This window comes from Chenopodium quinoa, unplaced genomic scaffold (genome assembly GCF_001683475.1).
Source record: "Chenopodium quinoa cultivar QQ74 unplaced genomic scaffold, ASM168347v1, whole genome shotgun sequence".
Classification (NCBI taxonomy): domain Eukaryota; kingdom Viridiplantae; phylum Streptophyta; class Magnoliopsida; order Caryophyllales; family Amaranthaceae; genus Chenopodium; species Chenopodium quinoa.
Window position 1 is genome coordinate 4,334,497 of NW_018743920.1, and position 23,498 is coordinate 4,357,994.

Consider the following 23,498-nt stretch of genomic DNA (forward strand, 5'->3'; position numbering starts at 1 on the left):
CTTTTCGAGTTTGGGTGCATACTATTTATTTTCACTTTTCATAACTTAACTGAATTTAATTAAACTTATTAAAACTTATTTTAGTTGTAATTTGTATTTGGTAACCTTATCAAAACTTATTTTTCCTGAACTTATCTTACTTAAACTTAAATGAGCTTATCTAATCTTATTAGACCTAAAACAAGTGAATTATTTTTATTTATTTTTTTGAAATTTTTGAAGGAAAAAAAAAGTGAAAATAAGGTGATCATATTAGACCCTTATTAGATAGACTTTTTTTTTATTATTATTATTATTATTTTTTTTTAACTACTATGAAATTGAACTTAAATTAGAGCTAGCAAATGTGTCATGTGGGGTTGAATTTGTATTCATGTCAAAGATAAAAGGGTTGGAAAACATCAACACTAATCCGACTCGGGTAATTAAGCAGGTAAAATGATCAGAAACCATTGACACTAACCCCTTATTCGTGTCTAATTCCTGTCATACTGTGTTGTCACGTTGCATATAATATAGAGTTGGCCTTGTTCTAACGGTTTAACATTAATTACTACGTATATTATTAATTATTTTTCTTAAGCAGGCTGAATTATGTCGAATCCGTGTTGGGAATCTCAATACGTATTTCACCTATTTGAATTGACATGTCATTCATGTTGACCCATTCAATTAAACCGGTCATAAACCATTAACATTAATTCGTATTTTAAACTCTTTTTCACATTCAGATCGTATTATGTTATCATGTAATGTCATCTTTTATCATACCTATTTTAATATTAATATACCTCGTGAACTATTATTAGAATGATAAAGAAAATAGAGTATTTGATTATTAGGGTTACGTTATAGTCAATAGTAAATCATTTAGAAAGAAATGATAATTGTCAAGACTTGAGTATTATCTTCACCAAAATAATTTTCTAAAAAAACTTGAATAAATCAATAATATGAGGAGGGTATTTTTATTTTTTATTTTTTATTTTAAAAAAAGGAAAATATCCTGAAATATTAAATTAGAGGTTTTGGGCATAATTATGTGGTACACGTAGTATCACAGTAGTCGCCGTAGTTTTCTCTCTCTATCTCAGCATAGTCTGTCTTCTCTCTCCAATGATCTGTTCTCTTCTCTAGTTCTCTTCCTTTGTTTTTCTCTCTCCTCAAAAAAGCCTCTTTTTGAATTTCTCTGCTACTCGGATCTCTCCTCTCTCTTTCTCTCTCCGCCAATTTCCCAACTCACTCACAAATTCATTCTCGAAGCTTCCATTACTCCCATTCAATTCAATTCAATTCAATTTTTGTAAATTAAATTATGTTTTTGTTTTGTTTTTGCTAGAATTTTAATTTGTGATTTGATTGGAATAATAATGTTTGAATTCGTCGAGTAAATTGATTGAGAATCGACGATAAAGAGTGTTTTGAGTTGTGTGTTTGGTTAATTCAATTGTATGCTCAACTGAGTTGACCCGGGCTGAGTCGGCTCGGGATCGGAAGTAGTAGTAGTAGTAGTCATGGGTTCTGAAACTAACAACAGCAATAGCAATAGCAACAGCAGTAGCAGCAACAGCAACGAAAACAATAGCAACGGTGGCGATGATTGCAGCAACGCCGAAAAAACGGCGTTGATTGGTGCTGGAAATACTGGAATTGATGAACAGCAATTGGAGACGACTTCTTCACATTATTTAGCGAAATTCAAACTCTATGAAACTCGCGCGGTATTGATTTTGACTTTTTTTTTTTTAATTTACCATTGATCCATTGCTTATGTAAAATTGATCGTGGTTTGATTGCTTGTTGATTGTATGATTGCTTGTTTCGAGTTCGATTTTGATTTTTGGAAGTGATGGTTTGGTAATTTGAGATAATCAGCATCTACGTATTTATGGTAACGGTGTGAAAATGAATTTATTGTTGGTTAGGATTTTATCGATTTTGTAGGTATGAATTTTGAATTTGAGTGTGGTGAATCGGTGATACAGAGGAAGTATTGATTTCAATTATTGCTTGTTGATTGTATGAATTTTTGGCTGTATAGAATTTTAGTCCTACCATCATATGCTGAGTGTTTTGTTCTAGATTAGGGATGAAGTTGATCTTCCTTTTTGTTTTACGTGTGTCTTATCCTCGAATTTGCGATAAATTAATGATGATGTGACCTTTTATAGCTCAACCTGTTGCCTTTGTTTGATTGTCAATTCTGCTTATAATGATTGCAATACAATGTCTTTAGGTCATTTGGCAGCAATGTTAAGTAATTTGCAGTTTTTCATTGAATGCACGAGGATGATCGAACAGATTCTTGTAATGAATTGAACTAAATCCAATCAGACTTAGCTTGGATATGAGGGATGGGGTTTATTGTTTTTTCAAATTTTTATGCCTTATTTCACAATCTTTACATGTTACCTTTTTTTGTTGTTGAGCAGAACTTTTACATGGTGGGAAGTGATAAAAGTAAGAGGTTCTGGAGGATACTCAAGATTGATAGATTAGCGTCTTCTAATCTCGTTGTTTTTGAAGATCCGACAGTATACTCTGCTCATGAGTGTTCAGTTATTCTGAAAAGGATAGATGAAGGAAATAAGCATGCTGGTGGATTGAAAATTGTCACCACATGTTATGGAATTGTGGGTGAGTATATTGCATGGTTTATGTTTGATGATCTTGTTTCATGAAGAAATGACTGAGTATTTTTGTTTTACTTTGGTATTCAGGTTTTGTGAAATTCTTGGGGCCGTATTATATGATTCTTATAACAGAGAGAAGGAAAGTGGGGAAAATTTGCGGCCATGCAATATATGCCGTGTCAAAGAGAAAAATGATTCAAATCCCTCATTCTCCTGCTCGATTTGATTCGATTAACTCTAAGAATGAAAAAAGGTCTTTTGTCTATTCTGCATGTAAATGTAAAATGTACCTTATTCTTGTAAGAGACGCATATTCTATCAGAATCGTGCTCTTATCTTTTTGTTGTTGTCATTCCCCTGTCTCTTTTTTTGACATATTGTCTAGTCTTCTAGTATGTATATTGGTGTATTTTGCTTACAAACTTCATTTTATATGGAGGTGCAAGCTCTATTTTCATTTGGTTAGTCTTTGATGGTTATTCTATAGCTAGTGTGGTAGTGTCGTTTCATTGTTTGTATAATATTCGTGTAAAGTATAATCATTTGCATTCTATTATTAAACATACTAGACAATGTTGTTATTAGATGCCTTTCCTATAGACTGCAAGTTGTTATCCAGAACATGCAGAGGGCAAAGTTCATTGATCTTTTGATCTTAAGATAACTTGTAGAGTGATACAAGGTATTGTCAGGTTGCACAAGGAGACACAGTTTCTTCCCGATTAATGTTGTCTTTTTTGTTGTGGATTATTGTTTCATTGAATGTCTCTCCCTTTTTATTCTCCTTTATCCCTTATTATTATTATTTTTCTCTATATATATTCATCTGTTTTGCATTTTTTCTTTGTTGCTAAATTCATTAGATACAAGAAGCTCTTAGGCACAGTGGATATTACAAAGGACTTCTTTTTCAGCTACTCCTACCGTATCATGCATAGTCTCCAAAAGAATTTATGTGATGAGCAGAAAAAAATACTTCCATATGAAACAATGTTTGTTTGGAATGCATATTTGACTCGGGAAATCCGGACTCTTCTTGGGAATAGTGTTTGGACAGTGGCATTGATACATGGCTTCTTCAAACAGGTATTTTAATTTAGTATCTTTGATTTCTTATCTTGTGTAAGCTTTCATAAATAATTGTTGCTTACCTGCTTGGCCGTTGAGATATACGCGAAGTAACTAGTAATGAACTAACCAAGTATATACTAATGGAGTGTGTAGTAGTTTCTTTGTCCTTATATTTCTCAGTGTTTTGTGTTTCCGTTTTTCTTTTGTTGCTTCTTTTCTTTAATATTATTGGCAGGAATTGTCTATAAGTCCCATTGGTCACTTGATAATATAATGGTATTCTTCCCTCTTTCATGGAGAATAGTGATTAGTGGCATCTACTACCATCTACTTCATTCTTATCATTCTTATAGAGGATATGCAAGTAAGATCAAGTTATTTCAAATGGTACTGACTATCGTGATTTTGTCAGGTCAAATTTCAAAGGTCTGACCGTACTGTCAATTTGACCCTAATTGCAAGAAGATCACGCCACTATGCTGGAACAAGGTATATATGTTTGTTTACTATTGGCAAATAACTTTAAAAGGCTGCTACTGTTAGTACATTTAAACATCCTTACCAATATATGCAAGTCACAACATCTTTAAATGTGCTAGTTTTGGAAATGTTTAACCTAGCATTTAATTTATTTCGTAATTTCAATAGTTAAAACCTTTAATCCATGTTTTCGAGGCCTTTCTTGTAACAACTTGAATTTCACGAAACTGTTATCAATAATATACTAAGTAGCTTATTGGAAGCTCTAATTACAAAAGTTAAGCCACTACACCTGAGCACTCTTCAAGATTAGATAACCCCACGATTTTTTCGATGAGAAATTTTTTTGCTTGATTTGGTGAGGTTATGCACTAAAATTTTCATCCAAATCCTGATCCTTACCACCTTTTTTCTATAGTTTGGGAGCATTGATAATAGATGTGTGTTTCTTTTCATTTCCTGGATAAAAATTCCTTTTTCTTTTGCTGACAGATTCTTGAAACGAGGTGTCAATGAGAAAGGTCGAGCCGCTAATGATGTGGAAACAGAGCAAATTGTTTATGAAGAGATCCCTAGTACATGCATGCCGGAAATCAGTTCAGTTGTGCAAATTAGGGGCTCAATTCCACTTCTTTGGTCTCAAGAGACTTCAAGAATGACTCTTAGACCTGACATCATATGTATGTTCGCTCAATACAGATATTTATTTTGTATGTTTTTCATGATAATTTATGTGACACAATTTTATCAACATAGTGTCAAAGGAGGACCCCTATTATGAAGCAACTCGACGACATTTTCAAAATCTTGTAGACAGATATGGAAATCCGATATTCATATTAAATCTCATTAAGGTGCGCCTTTACTTTTTTACTGTTTTTAGTTAAATTGCTTAATTTTTGTCAAATTTAGCTATTGATAGTATTCAGATGGTTGAAGTAATGGTGATTTACTTGCAGACTAAGGAAAAGAAACCTCGTGAATCTGTACTCCATTCAGAATTTGTTAAGGCAGTTGCTTCTATCAATAAAACTTTGGATAAGGATACTCGCTTGAAGTTTCGGACAGTGGATCTTACGAGACTATATAGCATGTAAGTTGACCTTTTCTCTCTTTCTTATTTCCCCAAATTTCAGATGGTTTGGAACATAGTATGAATGTATTTTCTGTGATGTGAATGAGGAAAAATATTGATCGGAAGTATGTACATTTCAGTAAAGGTGACAAGGTATTGATGCTCCTAAGTAGAGTTGCTGAGAATGCGTTGGATCAAACTGGATTCTTTTATTGCCAAGTGCCTTCGTTAATGAATTCAGAGTTGTCATCTGGCTTTTCTGATGCCACTACAGAGCATGTGAATTCAACTGACATTACAGAATATTCTGCTTCAAAGACTACAAGGTTCCAAAGTGGGGTGTTGAGGACTAACTGCATTGATTGTTTAGACCGTACAAATGCTGCACAATATGCATATGGTTTAATTGCTCTAGGCCATCAGTTACATGCAATTGGTATCAATCCCACCCCAATAATTGATCCCGATGACACTTTGGCTAAGATGTTAATGGGGCTTTATGAGGCCATGGGTGATACAATTGCGCTGCAGTATGGAGGATCTGCAGCGCACAATAAGGTAGGTTTCTTAACTTCATGACTGCCAATCTAAATGAAGTGTATTCTTGTGCTCCTAAAATGGAAAATTCTGTCTTTGTTTCATTAATAATTTATTATTTATCAGATCTAGAACTTGGCTTAAGTTTTAATTTTCTTTCATGAAGTTATTGAAATGTGTTATATTTTATACTTGGGGATTGTCAAAATTCTGTGTTTGTAATGAATAGTGAGATGGAAAATTATTATGTTGTTTGCTTTCTTCATTTGATAAGGATCTAGTAATCCTTTTTAATAGGGCAAACCCGAATCTAGTGTTTGTTATGATTAATGAGATGGAAGATTACAAGTGATTGGGAAAGAAAAATAAATCTAAATATGATTACAATCACCTAAGGATTCTAATATTGAGATCTTTATCAATACAATATATGCTTGAATCAGTTAAAACACAAAATTTAAGTAACACAATTTTATTTCTCATAAAGGTCTACTATAGAGATTGTCATAGTCTTACAACTTCTTTATGTCTCATACTTGTGATAATAAACCCCAAATTTATCAGGTGTAAAGCACGATGTCTAATTAAACAACTTGAAAACCAACTATACTATATGGCCCCTTGTTAACAAAATTAGAGCTCGCATATAAACCCATATTTTAAGCATAGTAAAATCATCACTCATAAAATCAGTATTCTTTTATACTTGTGAGCATCTTGTGATGTCTCCATTTCTTTTATTATGGATTATGTCACCATTACCTCCCATAAATTCAGTGTTCTTTTGTGATGTGATGCTAATAGATATTCTCGGATCGAAAAGGTCATTGGAAAGCAGCAATACAATCCCAAGAGTTTATTAGGACTCTACAGCGTTACTTGAACAATGCATACATGGATCCGGAAAAGCAAGATGCCATTAATCTGTAAGTTATTAATTTGAATATTACTATTGCGGTGTTTAAATTTTTCCTTATTCTAACTCTTCCCAAAGAAAGACTTCCTTAATTGGTAATAATTTAGGTTCTTTTTCAATCAGGTTCCTAGGTCACTTTCAACCAGAAGTGGGTAAACCTGCGTTATGGGAACTTGATTCAGATCAGCACTATAGTATTGGAAGACTCACCTCATCTTTGACAGATGATATTTCTGGGTATACCTTTTTTGCATCCTTACATTGGCTGTAAGATTACATTGATTTGCTCAAAAAGCGGTCTGAAGAGTTATCATCTAATACTCCGTATTAACAAAAGCAAAAACAAGTTTAGAAGTTAGAACATATTTGTAGTTGTATGATAAACTGACAATTTGGACAACAGGATAGGATTTACACAACTGTTGAATCAATTTAGTCATGTACATTGATAATGGATTGATAATCTTATATGCTGTTTAAGAGCATATTCATGGTGGGCTCTTACATAACAACCTAATGATCTTGGGGATATTTCATAATTGCTTATGGTCTAGTTTAGAGTGCCCAACTGTTTATCTGAGACACACAGAATGTTAGATGATCTCAATTATTGGCATTAAGATTCTGAAATATCATTGTCAAGGTGTTTACTCAATTAAGATAAAGATAGCCGTAACAGTTGAATTTGGTTCTAGGTTTTTGTACCTTCTCTATTTTTATTTTTTTCTTGCAACACCATTTTTCACACAATTGAAAATGGATTTTAGACCAAGTAAACGGACAAATTAATTAAATTATTTTTACCACAAGAAGAAAGTGTTAATTTGTTACGGTTTAAATTTTTTAGATTGCTTTGTCCGTTTACCTTATCTAATCACTTCCTCAAATAGCGTGCCAATGTCTTGCAAGTAAAATAAAAATGAAAAAACAGAGGAAGTATCATTCTATAGAATTTTAAGTCAAAACAGCTTTAGGGTTCTCACTCTTCTGTTACTTTTAGGTCATTTTTGAAAAGGTCTATGTCGGATGGAGTTCTTATGTATGAGAGCCCTTCGCCTACAACACCAGCTGAAGCAAGTAACTATCACCATACTTTACCTGACTTAAAAGAAGACAAGAGTGGTCTTTCAGATTCGACGCCTGAGATGCCAACTTGTGACGTCAGCGATGCTAATGTATCTTATACAAGGTAAAGCTATGGCTCTTTCTTACATCTGGTAATCTGAGGGTTTTTTTGGCGTTGTAGAATTTTAGCTAGCTACATCTATTATTCTGTTTGATTTATGCTTTTGCCTTTTGTAGTTTCAGTACCACATTAGTTTAGCCATAAATTAAACTGAATAGCTGTAGCGTGAATGGGGAGTTCTCTATATAGAAACAGATTACACTTTCAGCCCATGGAGATTGCTAAAATATGTGAATTTATCTTACACTTTCAATCAATTCCATTCAAATATTTTTCTTAAATCGTCCATTTGATTTAAGAAACACGATTTGAGCATTGAAATTGCTAGATGCTATTCACTGATTCAGTTGAGGTGCACAAATTTGTCATTGTTTAATTGCTGTGCAACATGGTTTTGAATCTCGGATGCGGTCACATAACCACTTTCGCGGGCAATGCAGCTGTTGCGGCCTAATTTCGGTCGTGATAAGCTCAAATCCTGAAAAATGTGTCCACGATGTGGTGATGTGGCCGAGATTTAATACCATGATATGCAACGTAATTGGATGTTTAAACGCGCATGATTTTGTTAATTTTTCGATAAAATACTTGTCAATATGACCAAGTTGATTATGTTTCCTAAATTATATTGTTGCTCTCTTTGATTCTGGTCTATATCTCTAGGTTCACTCCATCCATGTCAGCCCGTCGACTTTTCACAGATATGCCAGAGACCAAATATATGAGAGGTGAATGTAGTTGTTACATCGAACATGGAAGTGAATTTGATTGTTCAGATATTCTTGATATTGATTGGATTTCTTCATCGGGAAATTCATGTGAGGAGGACTCATATGATATGTAAGTCCCTTGAATTTCTTTCCCTGCATTTGAAATTTCCAAAAGCAATCTGTATGTGGTGTCGGTTATATTATTTGCTCTGTAGCCTAATGTTATTTTGATTTTTTTGAGCAATTTGTTTTTAGCCACTACATATATTTCAAAAAAAGGAGGAAATTTTAAATCTAAATAACCGCTGCGAGTTATGAACATTTTTAAAGCTCAACCATAACTTTAAATTGGTTTCTATGTGCATTCAGATCCTCACTTGTAAACTCTCCAGTTGGTGGTTCCCTGCATGGCAGTTCTGTAAATAATGCATCTCAGGTCAGTCTATGTTACATCCTTGTTTAAGCCTTTTCTGTTAACTAATTGTTATGCTGTATTTTCTAAAATAATTCTGGCTGATGACCTGTTGTCTGTACTGATTCCCTGTGTGCTGTTTTCCCATCTGTCATATGAGCAACTATCTGATTTTGGCTGGCTTGTCCTGTTTTTGTCTGAAAAATAGCTTATTGGGTGGATAAGATTTCATGTACTGATGATTCTGTTACCTGCAGGGGAGATTGCGAGATGCACCTAAAGCTGCAGATTTTCCTGATAGCTTCAAGCATTGGGTCGAGTTTGGATCAATCTTAGCTTAGTCTTTGCTACAACTGCACAGATTTTATCTCAAACATTTTTGAATCAACCCCTCCGAAGGATATGGGTTGTGCAAACAGAATAAGTATCAGAAGATGGAATGAAAAGGAAGAGGCCTTGGCACTAATCATACTATTATAATGGCACAACAAAGAAACTACCGAGAGTCGATATTGACAGCTAATTCAGCTAATTCTTTTACTGGAGGTCTTGTTATCTCCACACCAAATTAAGTTACAGTATAAATTATAATGCAGCAGTCATTATTCTTGTAAATATCTGAATTTTAACATATTTTTGCTAGTTGCACCAGCTACCTTTTGACATTCTAGGGTCTCTCCTGTTTCATTTCGTATATAGCTTTATCACCGTACATATTTGATCATTGGCGAATAAGTTGTTGCTCTTTCCTCCTATGCAATTAGTAGTATTATTTTTATCTGCAACTTGTTTTGTGTAATGTGAATAAGTTTTCTTGTTTCTCTTTTGTTTTCTGGCTAAAACTTTGAACCATTGATGCTCTAATATATGTCAAAATCTTTATCGTTTGATCTAACTATTTCTTTGTTTGCTAATTTGGTTAAGAATCTTCTATAGTAAGCGGTGGATAAAGCATCAAAGACTGGCTGATTCACTAACTTATGAATCGGATCGGAAGCAGCAGCAGCAGCTCTACCACTCTTCCCTATTCCCTCGGCCCTGAAAATGATTGTCGCAACTCGCAAGTCTGTGCTACTCAAAGGATATGACATAAAAATAGAACTTTTGATACCAGTATCATACATTCTTTTTACCATCTAGTTCAACTTAGGGCACCTGAATTTAGCAAAACTCTGTCTAATAAAAAAAATTTGGATTCATGACCTAGATCAAACCCCTTTAGATGCCTTTTGGGTGGAGATTCATTCATCTTTCTCTACCCTATTCCCTAGAAGATTGGCCGTTGAGGATGTTTTAAGGGTTTTGGTAGGGTGCCAAGTCTACTTTAACCATCTATTTACCCTATTTTATTTACGAAGTATTTTTTTAAAAAAAAACTGTATATAATGGGAGCATAAAATAATATTTCAATCAATTATTACTTCGTATGTGCGTGATGTCATTAGATTTTTATATGAATCCATTTAATATTCTTTGCAATTCACTTTTGGTAGAAATGTTTCAAATTAAAGATATTTAACTTTAAAGGTCGTATTTATATCGATATATAAAATTTTGGATTTAGAAGATACGGAGTAATCTTTAATTTATTTATACAGGAATGCAAAATATGAGGACGTTTTTCCGACTTTTGCACTCATACTAATACTTGTAGTATGATAGAAGAGTAGACACTTTATAAACTATTCATATATATGGCTCCATGAGTCTCTACTGGGGCACTTATAATATTTGCTCTTCGTGGATCGGCAAATAGCCTTATAATATTTGCACTTATAATATTTGTCTCTAGCTACCACATATTAAGATAGTTAATTGTCTTAACAACCAATAAATTTACTGATCATATCTTTCACTAGCTAACTAGCTATTTACAACAAATTTTAGATGTAATACTCTTATTTTAATGGATTGAGTGAGAGTATAAAGTCTCCCTTAAAAAATTATACGAAGTATCAAAAGTCACTCGTACATTATTTTATTTTATTTTTTTTGATAAAAATAAACAAATACTTACTATGGAGTTTAAGATCACAGGTGAGTTATTATTAAGCCATATCTTATACGAAGTACTACATTATCCTTTAATTTGTTACAAGATATCGTAGTATTTGCATGTTACACCCTTTTTTTATAGGTGAGATGAACCCCTTATATTATAGGAATATACGAAAATAAATACGGAGGGAAATAAGCCTAATTAACTACTTTTCATTCAGAAATTATTTTCAATCCATGATGAATATTGAGGGGTTGAATGTGATATTAATCCATATAATATATACGTATACATCTTCATGATTTAGTCACTAGATTTTCATAATTATCTAATATATGTCCATAAAAAGTGTATTCGTACTCAGTCCATAATTAGTGAATGTAAAATGTTACATCATCTTCAAGTAGTTTGGAGTTTCTTCAATCTAAACCAATTCCTATCATTTCCGAAGTGAAGGGGTTCATCAATTCACATGAAATATCCTCTTCATGTATTATACTAATGCTCCTAGTATTAATATAATATTATTGCATTAATTTAAAATTATTTGGCAAATGATTGAACTAATTTTAATAATAAGACAGAAGACTCATTCCATTGATGAAATCCATATATATACTAGAATGGGCAAGCAGTCATCAACTTATCAAAAATTATATATGTTATCTAATTCACTAGTTCAGCTTATCATAATAATCTAAACTTAATAACCATTTCTTTGTTAATTTAATATTCCTAAGTCTACTACTAATACATAATACAATTAACATGTAGCTTAGGCATAACGCGTGAGTTTCATAATTATTAAAATTTAATCTATCTTTTTATGTTAATTTCATTCTTTTTTTTTTCAAGAAGTTTTCATCAAATTATAAAAAGACCTATGATATTTTGTTAACGAGGACCGTATGAAACTTTAACATGTGGAAGATAGTTACTAGTTACTAGGACCGTACAAAATGTTATCAAAAATGTTTATATACAATTTGTTGTATAGTAGAGTAGTATTTAAAATTTTCATTTATAGCTAGTTGAAATTTTCAATTTTATCCCATTTAATTATTTACATTTCCCTTTTTTTTTTTTGACAAGTACATTTCCCATATTATTAGGCATAATGTCACTCTCTAATGATTATTTTTTGGTTAAATAATTCTAATTATCTTCTGCTTCCCAAAAATATAGGAATACAGATTATCCTAAATAAAAAAAAGATTACCACAACAATCAAAGGCATATACACTCCTAACCAATTTATTTTCACCTTCAACTACATATTCTTCTATCTTTGTCATATCAATGAAAAGATTCATAATCATCCTCTTCCATAAACCACAAAATACCTAAAACGACAACTTATTCCTCAAAACTTTTACATGTTATTTAGATCATTTATTTTCATCAAGCCGTCAATATAATTGTATGACTAAGTATAGATCAACTATCTTTACTTAAGTCATATCAATAATCGCATCTTAAATTGTCGAGTATTGTTGTATTAATTGATATGAACATTATTTCTTAACTAATAAGGTAAATAGTAATTAACCCAATAAACAACCTATAGTCGCAATAGAAAAAACCCAAAAAAAAATTACCCAGTAACAAACATCAACAAAAAATAGGGATTCAATCTTTACTGGCTATTGAGTACTAGGTCAACAGTAACACAGTACAGTAGTAACGACCTTTTGTCTTTAGAAAACAGAAAAAACTGAATGGTACTTTATTTTTTGGGGTACTGTACCTAGTTTTTGGGATTTTGGGTACATTTTGAAAATATCCAAAAAAAAAAAAAAAAAAAAAATTATTTAGAAAATAGAAAACAGCTTTAGTATAACTGAGGCTAGTTCAATTGTTTTTGGTGGGCGGCCTCTCCTCACTCTTTTTTGCTTTGATTCCGTCTCCTCCTTCCACCCCCTCTTTCTCCCTCCTCAGGTGCTCAACAACAATTCTATACTCTGACGCATCGATTCGACGTATATCATATCATCTTCGTATGTCTCGTTGATCAATTGCTTAGCGTTGATGTTTTTGTGTGAATTACATTTTCATCGATTAAATTCTGGAATTTGACGTCCTCATTGGTTTTATGTGGGGTTGTTTTCGGGTTTCCAGGCGCAGATAAATGGTTGGATCAGAGAGGGGTGAAGAAGAGGTGAATTATAGATTCCGTAGATTGGAAGAAATGGGGTCAGAAAATCAAAATATTGTGAATGGGTTAAACCAGATTGTTCTTGAACAAGGAGAGAGCAGCAATAGCTCTCCTCCTTATTATTTGGAAAAATTCACCCTTTACGAAACGTCAACGGTAAATTATTCTTTACTCTACTTTTACTACCTCCATTTTATAATCATCTTGTTTTAAGGTTCTGCATAATTCACATTATTGTAAATGGTAGATGATTTTATTTGAGAATATAATTGAGATAGAACATTTAGTTAAGTAATACTACCTCCACAAGTATTTTCTTTTTTTTTTTTTTAATTGAATTAGCCTGCTGTGATTAGGATCTTATTGTACCAAACTCAATAATGGGGTAGAATGCTAAACAATTAAACCTTGTGCTAATGTACTCTAAACGAATGTACTGAACATCTTTTTTAAAGAAAATTGTTGTTCTTTATATTATGCGAAATTGATTGTAAAATGTCCATAAGTGAATCGCATTGAAAATGTACGTGTACATTATTGAATGAATTAGGGAATTTTATAGTGAGTAAATTCAATTCAAGGTTCAGATTTTAGAATAATCTGATAGTGGCATTTTGATCTAATAAATCTTAGCCATGATTGTAAAATGTTTATGGCAACATTTTTTACATACTTTATTTCTTTCTTGTTTTATGGAATAGGATTTCTACATGGTTGGAAGAGATGCAAAAAGAGAGCATTGGAGAGTGTTAAAAATTGACAGATCCAAACCTTGTGAGCTTGTTTTCTGTGAAGATCCCAAAATTTATTCATATGAGGCATGCAAGAGGTTATTGGCCACCATAATTGGCCTCAAATGTATTACCGATTATTACGGAATTGTAGGTAAGTCAAAATCAATGCAAAAGAAATCAGTTTTTTTTTTTTTTTTTACATTTAAATCACTTCACATAATACCTTTCATCTTATATTATATTTTATCCCGTTCAGGTTTCATCAAATTTGTGAAATCTTATCATATCATTCTTATAACTGAGAGGAAAGAAGTTGGGAAGATTTGGGGTCATCCGATATATTCTATAACTAAATACAGGATGATTTCCATCTCTCAATCTACTGCTTTGACCTACATGTATAATTCTTCAAAAGAGAATAGGTAAATTGGTCATTTTATATACTAACTTCTATATTTTCTCTTTGCTTTGATTCCTATCATTCTAATAAGATGATACGATTCACCTATTTAATAGGTACAAGAAACTCTTGCAGCTGGTTGATATCAGGGATAATTTCTTCTTCAGTTACTCGTACCCTCTCATGCATAGGGTACAACATAATCTAAATAGTCAAGAAATGAGATTTTCCTATGATAACATGTTCGTTTGGAATGAATATTTAAGTTATCAAATTAGGGAGAGTATCAAATCTACTATTTGGACAGTTGCACTAATACATGGATTTTTCAAACAGGTAACAATAAATAGTACAATAATCCTATAAACAAAACTTCAAATCTCTAGTCATTATTTTGTTTCTTTATCGTCATTTTCAAACTTTCTATACTTTTCATATTAAGCCTCTCGATAATATACTATATACATTTGTATCAGGTTGAGTTGTGCACTAGTGGAAAGAATTTCATTTTAACCCTTATCGCTAGAAGGTCATGTCAATTTGCAGGCACCAGGTTAGTAGTGCATTCAAAATTTCACATTCTACCACTAAACCAACAACATTCTTCATGTCAATGACTTGGTTTCATGTATGTGTTTTCACCAATTGAGCTATCTGTATTTATTCATGCTAAAAACTTGGTTTGGAAAAAAGTTGTTAATTGAATAATGAACAAGAAAATTAAGAAAAATTGGTAAGGTATTGTGTCATTAATACATAAATGTCAAAAATTTGTGGGTATATATAATACTGGTAGAAATTTTAGTTTTGTTCAAAATGTGAGCAAATTTTTATGTGTAGGAATTTACCATTGAATTAATAACTAAACTGTTAATGCAGTAGAGTAGATATTTGTTTAGTAATCCTTTAAAAAAAATATAAGGGCTCATTACAAAAATGATTGTAGAGTTGGGCAGTGGGGGTCAGGCCTCTACCATGGCTTCACCCTTGCCCTTGCCCACCAAGTGTGCCATCCACATTCATTATTTCCAAATTGCCAATGACTTGGTTTTTGTTTTCAACAACTTTTGTGAGCGGCAATGTGGCCAGCTGACATACACCAATTAACTCTTAACCGACGATTAACCCCTGACCGACCGAGTAACCCCTAACCAATCGAGTAACCCCTATAACACTAACATAGTAACCCGTATAATGGTTGGCCACACGGTGTGGCTAGCCACGTATAAAAGTTTGTGGTTTGCTTTATATTGGGTCGTATATGTCACGACAAGACTTAATTTTTAGATTTTATGGCTCCTATATATTAGAGATTGTTCCCGCCTTCACAAAAATCTCTACTGATTTCATGTATTATATTTGTAACTTGCCACTTTAGTTCTCTTTGTTAATCACTAGATTGAAGGGCTAGCTTGCATGCACATCTTGATTGACATTTTTTTAATATCTTATTTTAATTTCTTCTCCCAATTTTGATTTTCTTTTTCTTATAATCTGGCCTAGGTATGAGAAAAGGGGTGTCAATGAAAAGGGTCAAGCTGCAAATGATGTCGAGGTTGAGCAGACAGTTTGGCCAATTATTAACAGCAAACGCCCAACTGAAATTACTTCAATTGTGCAAAATCGTGCTTCCATACCTCTTTGTTGGTCACAAAAGCCTTCATTGTTTAATCTAAAGCCTGATATCCTACGTAAGTTCAATTCCTATAACTTAAATTTTGGCTCATAATATTCAATAGTTTGACCAAAACTTCCTTCTATATGTAGTTTCAGAAGGCAACCACGTCTATGATGCAACACAACTTCATTTCAAAAATATGCGCCTTAGATATGGAGTGCCAATTATTATTCTGAATCTGATTAAGGTGCTTTGAGTATGACTCATATAGACATCTTGTATTTCTTGTTGCATGAGAATTATATATATTGTACTTATGATGGCTCTTGAATTGCAGTCGTCCAAAGAAACCCACCGTGAATATCTTTTGCATAAGAAATTCGAGGAAGCAGTGAATTTCGTCAATGCGGAGTTGGATGTTGAGGATCGGGTGGATTTTGTAAGCCTAGACCTCGATGCCGCCTTCCGAGAGTAATATTGCTTCCCTCTCTTTAATGTTTTGTAAGATGGCATTAATGTTGGAATATTTGCTTCAAATTGTTAGTGGTTAGTTAACTCCTAATGTATAGGAATATGCTCTACTAAGTATTAGTTTGCGTTAGTGGAGTCATAATAGTAGTGGGTTTGTTTAGTGGGTTAATGTTAGCATGATCAATGATCATGGGATCATGTTCCTTACTTATAGCTTAGTTATTTTGCAATATATATATGTTGTTATGTAGTACGTTTTTCAATGAATTGAATATATAAAAGCATTTCTTTCCCTTCTCTCATCTCTATTTATAATTTCTACAATTAAGTTATATTGATATAATGACAATCTTCACTTTATTTTGCAGTGAGAAAACCGATGAACTGAAAAAACTTCAAGGTTTAGTTGAAAATGCACTAAGTAAAACTGGAATCTTTTCTTATCAAATGGCTCAAAATGTAAACAATAAATCTTCACTTGACTCGTCATATGTCGGGTTAGTTCATGTGATCTATTATTTTGTATCCCACGGTAAAATTGATGAAATGTTGTGATGAATACTCGTGTAACCTAATAAGGGGGCGTTTGGTTCGCGGAATATAGGTATGAGGTATGGGTTTAGATGACTAAAACTCATACCATATGTTTGGTTGTCAAAAGTATGAATTTTAAACCCATACCTCAAACCCATGAATCAGAATTGGCTTTTGAAACCAGCTGGAGAGACTACTTTCATTTTTCATGTTTGTTTGCTTGTATTGACTGAGTTACACCGTTTGTGATGTAGGATCAACTCAAGTGATAGCAACAACATATGTAATAACCAGAAGGGGATCATAAGAGTAAATTGCCTCGATTCTTTAGATCGCACTAACTTTGCTCAATATGTGTATGGCTTGGTTTCGCTTGGTCATCAGCTCCATACTTTAGGAATAATTGAATCCCAAGTGATCAACATTGAAGACCCTTTAGCATGCGACTTGATGAGCCTTTATCAGGCCATGGGTGATGCCCTTTCTCGGCAATATGGTGGGTCTCCAGCGCACCATAAGGTATATATGCTTGGTTTTACCCTTATTGTTCTATCATTCTACTATATTACTCGACAAAAATAGCTGGTTAAGGTGAACATAGGCTATTAAACAAACTTGATCTAGCTACCTAAATATCAGTTTGATGTTGCAGTCTTGCAGATGTAAACTATAAAGGATAACATGCATCTATACTCGTACTTCATTATACCGAACTATAGTAAGGCATGTAGAATGAGCAATAAAAGTCACATAGGCTTTACTTTTTCATTATTCTTCAGTTTTCAGCGGCTGAGAAAATTACAACGTTGGATGGATTGCGTTTTGATGAAACTAATGGTTATCAAATTTCTTAATGTCTTCTAATTTAGTTTCTCATCTCATGTATATGCACCCGAGGATTGATAAATGTATATGTACACACGATATTCTGTTATGTTCCTTCTCCATTATGCATCTCTTTCTTAGGTTTTTTTCAGTAACATACCAATCTATATCTATGTTATATAATAGATATTCTCCAAGATCAGGGGTCAATACAAAATGGCATCGCAGTTTCAAGAGTTTATGAAAAGCATTCAGCGTCATTGCAGTAATTCTTTCACAGATGGTGCTAAGCAACATGCTATTGATTTGTAAGTAATTTTTGGATATCCGATCCCTGCAGACTAGCTTCATATGCTATAAGTTAGCAGAAGAAAAATTTATGCATATTGCTGTTTGCTCAGATTCTTGGGACATTATAAACCTGAATTTGAAGGTGGTGAATTGATTCCCTGCGAAACAAATTCAGATCAGATAGACAAGTGTGGATGGATGAATTACACCTACTTGCATAACATATCCAGGTCAAGTGTTGTATTTTTTTTTTTTAATCTATTGCAATACTAACAACGAACCATCTGCTATCATTACTAGGCTAATGTAGGACAGACTGCGTGTTCACATTATTAATCGCCATTGATATGTTAAACACGCATCGTGTAAGCTTTTTCTTTGTAGATTTACTTCCGAAAGATTTTTCCTTTCATTAAGTGTACTGATGCATAGCTATAAAAAACATTGGTAATCATAGTTTGTTAAAGGAAAAGACTGAATAGCTGTTTGCCAAGTAATTACGGAGTGTATAAGTATGTCCTGCTGGTCTAGAAATTTGTGGTTTGAAAGCAATGTGGTTGATTGAAGTTTTCGATTTAGTTGCAAACAATCAGGGAAATTGATGTCCACTGTGATCTGTAGGTGTAATCCATGCATCTATTCAGACTTCGACAGGCTATTGTTTGAAAGCAATGCTGACGAAGCTGGTCATCAATGCTTGACAGGACCACCTGGAAGTCCGCAGCATGAGTCGCAAGAAGGGTATGTTTGACAGAAATTCATGATAAAAAAAAAAAAGGATTTGAACCTGCTGCTGAGCTTAAGTGTGCTAAGTTCATATCATATTTGCAGGTTTCCTTTGGTGCAGTTTCCTGCTGGATCATAATGTGTCTAGTCTGAATCAAGAACCAGCGCTTGTTGAACTTTTAACCATTGAGGCCCTTTAAATTTTGTGAAAGCTTTGCAGAACGCAAATTCTTGACATTGCCCTGGTAGAAAGAGAGGAAAGCTTGGCAGAACGCAAAGATCTTGTCATTGCCCTGGTAGAAGAGAGGATCTATCTTCCTTTGAAGGAAGCAATTGTTTGGTGAAGTGTGGAGTGATATTCATCTTATGCAGGCATCTTTGTACCCTGGTTCCGCATACGCAGTTTGTAGTTCCGAATACAGAGAATTGAAGGTATAATAGAAATACAGAATAGAAACATCTCAGATTTTACGTACTCAGTATTATACATTTCATATCAAATACTCAAGTCACATTACTTGACTTATCAAAACACAAAAGATCTAAAGTCCAACTCTTGAGCAAATACCCGTAACTAATACAGTTGCTCAGCTCTGGCATCTGAATTAATCAGAAACCCAGATGCTAAGATGGCTTGCTTCACATTTCATACCCAAACAAACACTGAACAGTAGAGGCACACTTCAGGTTTCACGTACTGGTACAATAAATAGTAGAGCATTACATCGTCATTATTTTGGGCATCATTGTCTACTGCCCCTAAGGTTTATTGTGCCAACACATGGATTGCTCCTCCCCATGGATGAATACATGATCGCAACGTCATCATTACCCCAGAGAAGGGTTGAATCTTACAGAAAGATGCTATGGAGTATGAACGTCTTGAAAGTGCCAGTTATATCCAGAAGTTATGTTACAAGACAAGAGGAACACAGATGCTACATATTTTGAACTTTAGAAAATTAGAATTTGAATATTGTTTTTGCCATCTTTGCATACATTGACCGTTGTTCCTTGGATAAATTATACTGTCATACAGTAGATGTGTAGAGTTATGTCACTTCTTGATGCTTTATCATTTAATTAATTAAACCCTATTAAAAAAAATACCAAATACCCTTACGTTGTTCCAATACTTCCCAAAATGCCATAGAATAAGTTTGCTTCGGTGTAACTATATTAATGACATCCAAACAGCTTCATTTTACAATTTTTCTTGCAAAATAAAAACATTATAGAAACAATCAAACTATTAGAGACATCCAAACTCTACTATTGCACTTTGCACTCCTATTCCATACTATAATAAGGAGTACTTAATTCTATGTTCTCAGTCAAACTGTAAAAAACGACTAAAATTTTCACAAAATATAAAAAGTCAAGTGAGATGTCAAAAGGTTAGTCGTGTAGTTTTTTTAGTCTCACATTTATATAAATTATGTTTATACTTAAACTAAGAATCTAAGATATTGATGGTAAAGTATACAAAGTACATCTTGAATACCAATCAAACAAAACAGACGCTATATATTATAAAACGGAGATATATTATAAAAGGGAGGTAGTAGAAATATTCCATGCCAGGGGGCTTCGTAGAGCAATACAAACCTAAGGTGTATTTTGGTGCAGCCTGCCTATTGCCAGACACCAGTATTCAACTGGAGCAAAGTCTTCAAAAATAACAGGCACCATTTATAATTGAAAAGGAAGACTCAATCAGATTACATATGCCAAAGACATAACAAACAACTTTTGATCAATCACAAAAACCAGAAAGAGCACAAACTAAAATCAGTTGGGAGACTTGGACATGGACAGAATAGAATCACCAAAAGAGCATGTCCTTATAACAATCACTATGCAAAGAGCAAATTACTAAGCGATAACACGACATGGAACAAAGCTGAACATTGGAACAATAATATAACGCAGAGCACTATCTGTTGAAAATTATAGATCCCGTTAATTGGTCGAAAAATAAAACAAAAGATAAGAGGGTAAAACAAACAGAATTTGCCCTTAAACTAAGCATCTACATCTAAACTCAACTGAAAACTAAAGCTCCATTGTCTGGCTTTCCCAACAGTTTCTGAAACCAAAATTTCAAAACCCAAAAAGGCAAATCTTACTCCCAACCAGTGGCTGGTGGAGCGTCTGGGGTAACAATAGGAGCTCCAGGAGGTACAACAGCCTCTTCCCATCCATCACCGGCAGCTGCATAATAAACCATAAATCAATTCCTCCATAGTTGCATAAAATTCCCAAAAACAAGTAATACATGCAAAGTACAAAGAATTGAATCAATCATATATTCAAAGTATACAACAGTCCACAATTATTACACAGTACATGAACTGCTAGTAAGTTCATCTCTAAAAAATCAAGATAGTCAATTTTTATTTAAGCAAATTCAAAAAACAAATTTGTCTAATCTCTAAACAAGTGAAAATTTGAATTAACTGTATTACCTGGAACTGCAGCAGTCCAATCTGCAACAGGAGCAACAGGTGCAACTTCAGGGGCGGCACCCCATTCGGGAAGTGATACCCATTGATCAGAAGGAGCAAGAGCAGTCATTGCACCACCACCATATTCTATCTGTCCAAAATCTGCCACAGGAGCAACTTCTTCCTCTTCCTGCTCCTTGGTTTCTTCAGGTTCCCTGTAGAAAAATAGATCAACCTGCCCAGAACAGCCAAACAATGATTAACACATAGAGACAAGTAAAACCAGGGTAATCTCAAGACTAGATTCATGTTGCTGAAGAAAAGGGGCTTATGTACCATGACGTCCCATTGCTGTCCTGGGCGGAGGGTTCCGCGCATCTGCAACACCATACGAGCCAAGAGCCAGAATAAGCAACCAATGCTGTGTTTGCCTTTGTTGTTGGCAGGGATACCGATGTCCACGTAACGCATGGGAGAATCTGTGTCACAGAAGGCAATAGTGGGGATGTTTCCAAGGGCAGCTTCCTTAATAGGCTGTAAGACACAGAGTTCAGAGAATACAAGTTCAGAATATAATTCAATCAGTACATACAGATCACAACACATAAACCAAAACATAAAATCAAACAAAATTGAGATAATTCCGCAAATTACTTGATGATCAGTCCTGGGGTCGGTAAGGATCAACAGACGGGGCTCGCTGAAAGAGGTTTGAAGCTGGTTAGTGAATGTACCAGGAGTATGCCTGCCGGCAATGGCATGAGCTCCGGTGTGCTGAGCAAACTTGAGGACAGCCCTCTGACCATATGGTCTAGCAGATTGGACAATGATATCCTGTGGGTTTTCAATTGCAACAATAACCCTAGCAGCCATTTGAAGCTTTTCCCATGTCTTAGCCACGTTGATGATGTGAATTCCTATCCATAACCATTCCACACATTCATATTCTTAGACCTCAGTATTATAATTATGCTAGATTTCCACATGAATAATTATAATCAATAAAAATTCAATGTAAACGAAATTCCTCTTAATCCTTTTACCACAATGAAAACCCTAATCCTTAATTAGACATTCCCGATGAAAAAAAAAACATAAATTTCCAATCAAACCAATAAACACCATAAACTCAAATAAACCAAAATTGCTAAAACGTAAAAATTCCAAATTTTGAATGAACATAAAAACCCTAATCACTCAGCCAATTAATCATTAAAAAATTAAATTTACCAGCGAAAAAAATTCCATTTACAGATCTCCAATTATATTCAATAATTTCGTATCATTGAGATGCATTATATACCATCAAACAAAAAACATAAAACCCAGAAATCTAAACATAAAACCCAGAAATCCAAACAAAATTAAGAGAGAAAAAAGGATAAAATACCATCAGAACGGCGCTTGAAGACGTAACGCTCCATCTGGAAATCACAGTTCTTGGTGCCGAGATGAACATCGGCAGCTACCATCATCTGAATGTCAGATTCTTTCTGGGTTAATTGCTTCGCCGCCATTTTCGATTATGCTTGAGAAAGCTCGAAGCTTCAGTGAAGAGGAGAGAGGAGGAGAGAGAAGAGATGAGAAAATGAGAGTGATTCAGGCGAAGGCGGCCTTTGTTTGTTAATCTTAAAAAGAGGGCTTTGAAGTGGTAAACCCTAGGGTTTTTATATCATCACTACTTGACCCATTTTGGTTATTCGGGTCATTCCATTTATATTCGGGTCTTTAATTTTAGGGGTGAACAAAGAGGCCAAAGCAATTTGCCCAAAGATTATGAAATTTAAGTGTGTGGCCTTTTGATTTTTTTTTTTTTTTTTTTTTTTTGAAACAATCAAAAGCCGATTATATTAATTTATGGACATCGTGTGTCCATCAAAACATAAGGGGAAATCTCACAAGGATAATGATTAACCTACACTTGTTCATGACCAAATGAAATAATTCTAAGTGATGAGCAACAAAGTTCCCACCTCTTTTTACATGAGACCAAAAGACATAATCGAAGCTATGGGAGAGAGACATAATATTTTCAAGGATTGAATCAAGATCAGTCAAGTGTATAGATGCCTTAGAAAGCTTCGAGACAACAAAAAAATTATCAGACTCGGATGTTAAATATCACTTTTTTGAAGCCAAATCTACTAGCCAATTTTACAGCATGAACCAGGCTTTGCCTTGAATTTTTGCAACAAACTTGATGATTACTTTGTCATGTTAGCTTGACTCGGCACATAAAAAGTAGATTAATGTGATATATAGGTAAAGTGTGTTGCTT

At 33.8% G+C, this 23,498-nt stretch overlaps 3 protein-coding genes across 3 annotated transcripts; 2 read left to right on the top strand and 1 right to left on the bottom strand.

Moving 5' to 3' along the window:
- Nucleotides 1-1,083: 1,083 nt before the first annotated feature.
- On the top strand, nucleotides 1,084-9,841 carry LOC110688041 (phosphoinositide phosphatase SAC2-like). The gene is made up of 15 exons (XM_021864710.1): nucleotides 1,084-1,721; nucleotides 2,433-2,637; nucleotides 2,721-2,886; nucleotides 3,497-3,719; nucleotides 4,117-4,193; nucleotides 4,677-4,864; nucleotides 4,941-5,038; nucleotides 5,144-5,277; nucleotides 5,400-5,817; nucleotides 6,601-6,722; nucleotides 6,836-6,949; nucleotides 7,713-7,901; nucleotides 8,562-8,738; nucleotides 8,978-9,044; nucleotides 9,278-9,841. Exons 1-15 carry the CDS (start codon nucleotides 1,515-1,517, stop codon nucleotides 9,359-9,361), a joined length of 2,469 nt encoding a protein of 822 aa, XP_021720402.1. The 5' UTR covers nucleotides 1,084-1,514; the 3' UTR covers nucleotides 9,362-9,841.
- A 3,231-nt stretch (nucleotides 9,842-13,072) lies between these two features.
- LOC110687616 (phosphoinositide phosphatase SAC2-like) lies at nucleotides 13,073-19,857 on the top strand. Its single transcript, XM_021864255.1, has 13 exons — nucleotides 13,073-13,330; nucleotides 13,876-14,059; nucleotides 14,165-14,330; nucleotides 14,425-14,644; nucleotides 14,785-14,861; nucleotides 15,812-15,999; nucleotides 16,076-16,173; nucleotides 16,264-16,397; nucleotides 16,766-16,894; nucleotides 17,186-17,450; nucleotides 17,943-18,064; nucleotides 18,158-18,277; nucleotides 18,669-19,857. Exons 1-13 carry the CDS (start codon nucleotides 13,148-13,150, stop codon nucleotides 18,796-18,798), a joined length of 2,016 nt encoding a protein of 671 aa, XP_021719947.1. The 5' UTR covers nucleotides 13,073-13,147; the 3' UTR covers nucleotides 18,799-19,857.
- Nucleotides 19,858-20,593: 736 nt separating this feature from the next.
- LOC110688043 (40S ribosomal protein SA-like) lies at nucleotides 20,594-22,862 on the bottom strand. The gene is made up of 5 exons (XM_021864713.1): nucleotides 22,611-22,862; nucleotides 21,875-22,137; nucleotides 21,557-21,754; nucleotides 21,242-21,455; nucleotides 20,594-20,987 (listed from the first exon to the last, which is right to left on the bottom strand). The coding sequence occupies exons 1-5, from the start codon at nucleotides 22,735-22,737 to the stop codon at nucleotides 20,899-20,901; spliced, it is 891 nt and encodes a 296-aa protein (XP_021720405.1). The 5' UTR covers nucleotides 22,738-22,862; the 3' UTR covers nucleotides 20,594-20,898.
- Nucleotides 22,863-23,498: the final 636 nt, after the last annotated feature.

Coding starts and splice junctions, on each gene's coding strand:
- LOC110688041 (XM_021864710.1), top strand. CDS start 1,515: ATGGGTTCTGAAACTAACAACAGCAATAGCAATAGCAACAGCAGTAGC. Junction 3,720..4,116: donor TACATGGCTTCTTCAAACAG/GTATTTTAATTT, acceptor TGATTTTGTCAG/GTCAAATTTCAAAGGTCTGA. Junction 9,045..9,277: donor CTGTAAATAATGCATCTCAG/GTCAGTCTATGT, acceptor TGTTACCTGCAG/GGGAGATTGCGAGATGCACC.
- LOC110687616 (XM_021864255.1), top strand. CDS start 13,148: ATGGTTGGATCAGAGAGGGGTGAAGAAGAGGTGAATTATAGATTCCGT. Junction 14,331..14,424: donor AATTCTTCAAAAGAGAATAG/GTAAATTGGTCA, acceptor CCTATTTAATAG/GTACAAGAAACTCTTGCAGC. Junction 16,398..16,765: donor CTCGATGCCGCCTTCCGAGA/GTAATATTGCTT, acceptor TTTATTTTGCAG/TGAGAAAACCGATGAACTGA.
- LOC110688043 (XM_021864713.1), bottom strand. CDS start 22,737: ATGGCGGCGAAGCAATTAACCCAGAAAGAATCTGACATTCAGATGATG. Junction 21,755..21,874: donor ACCCCAGGACTGATCATCAA/GTAATTTGCGGA, acceptor TGTGTCTTACAG/CCTATTAAGGAAGCTGCCCT. Junction 21,456..21,556: donor GACAGCAATGGGACGTCATG/GTACATAAGCCC, acceptor TGTTCTGGGCAG/GTTGATCTATTTTTCTACAG.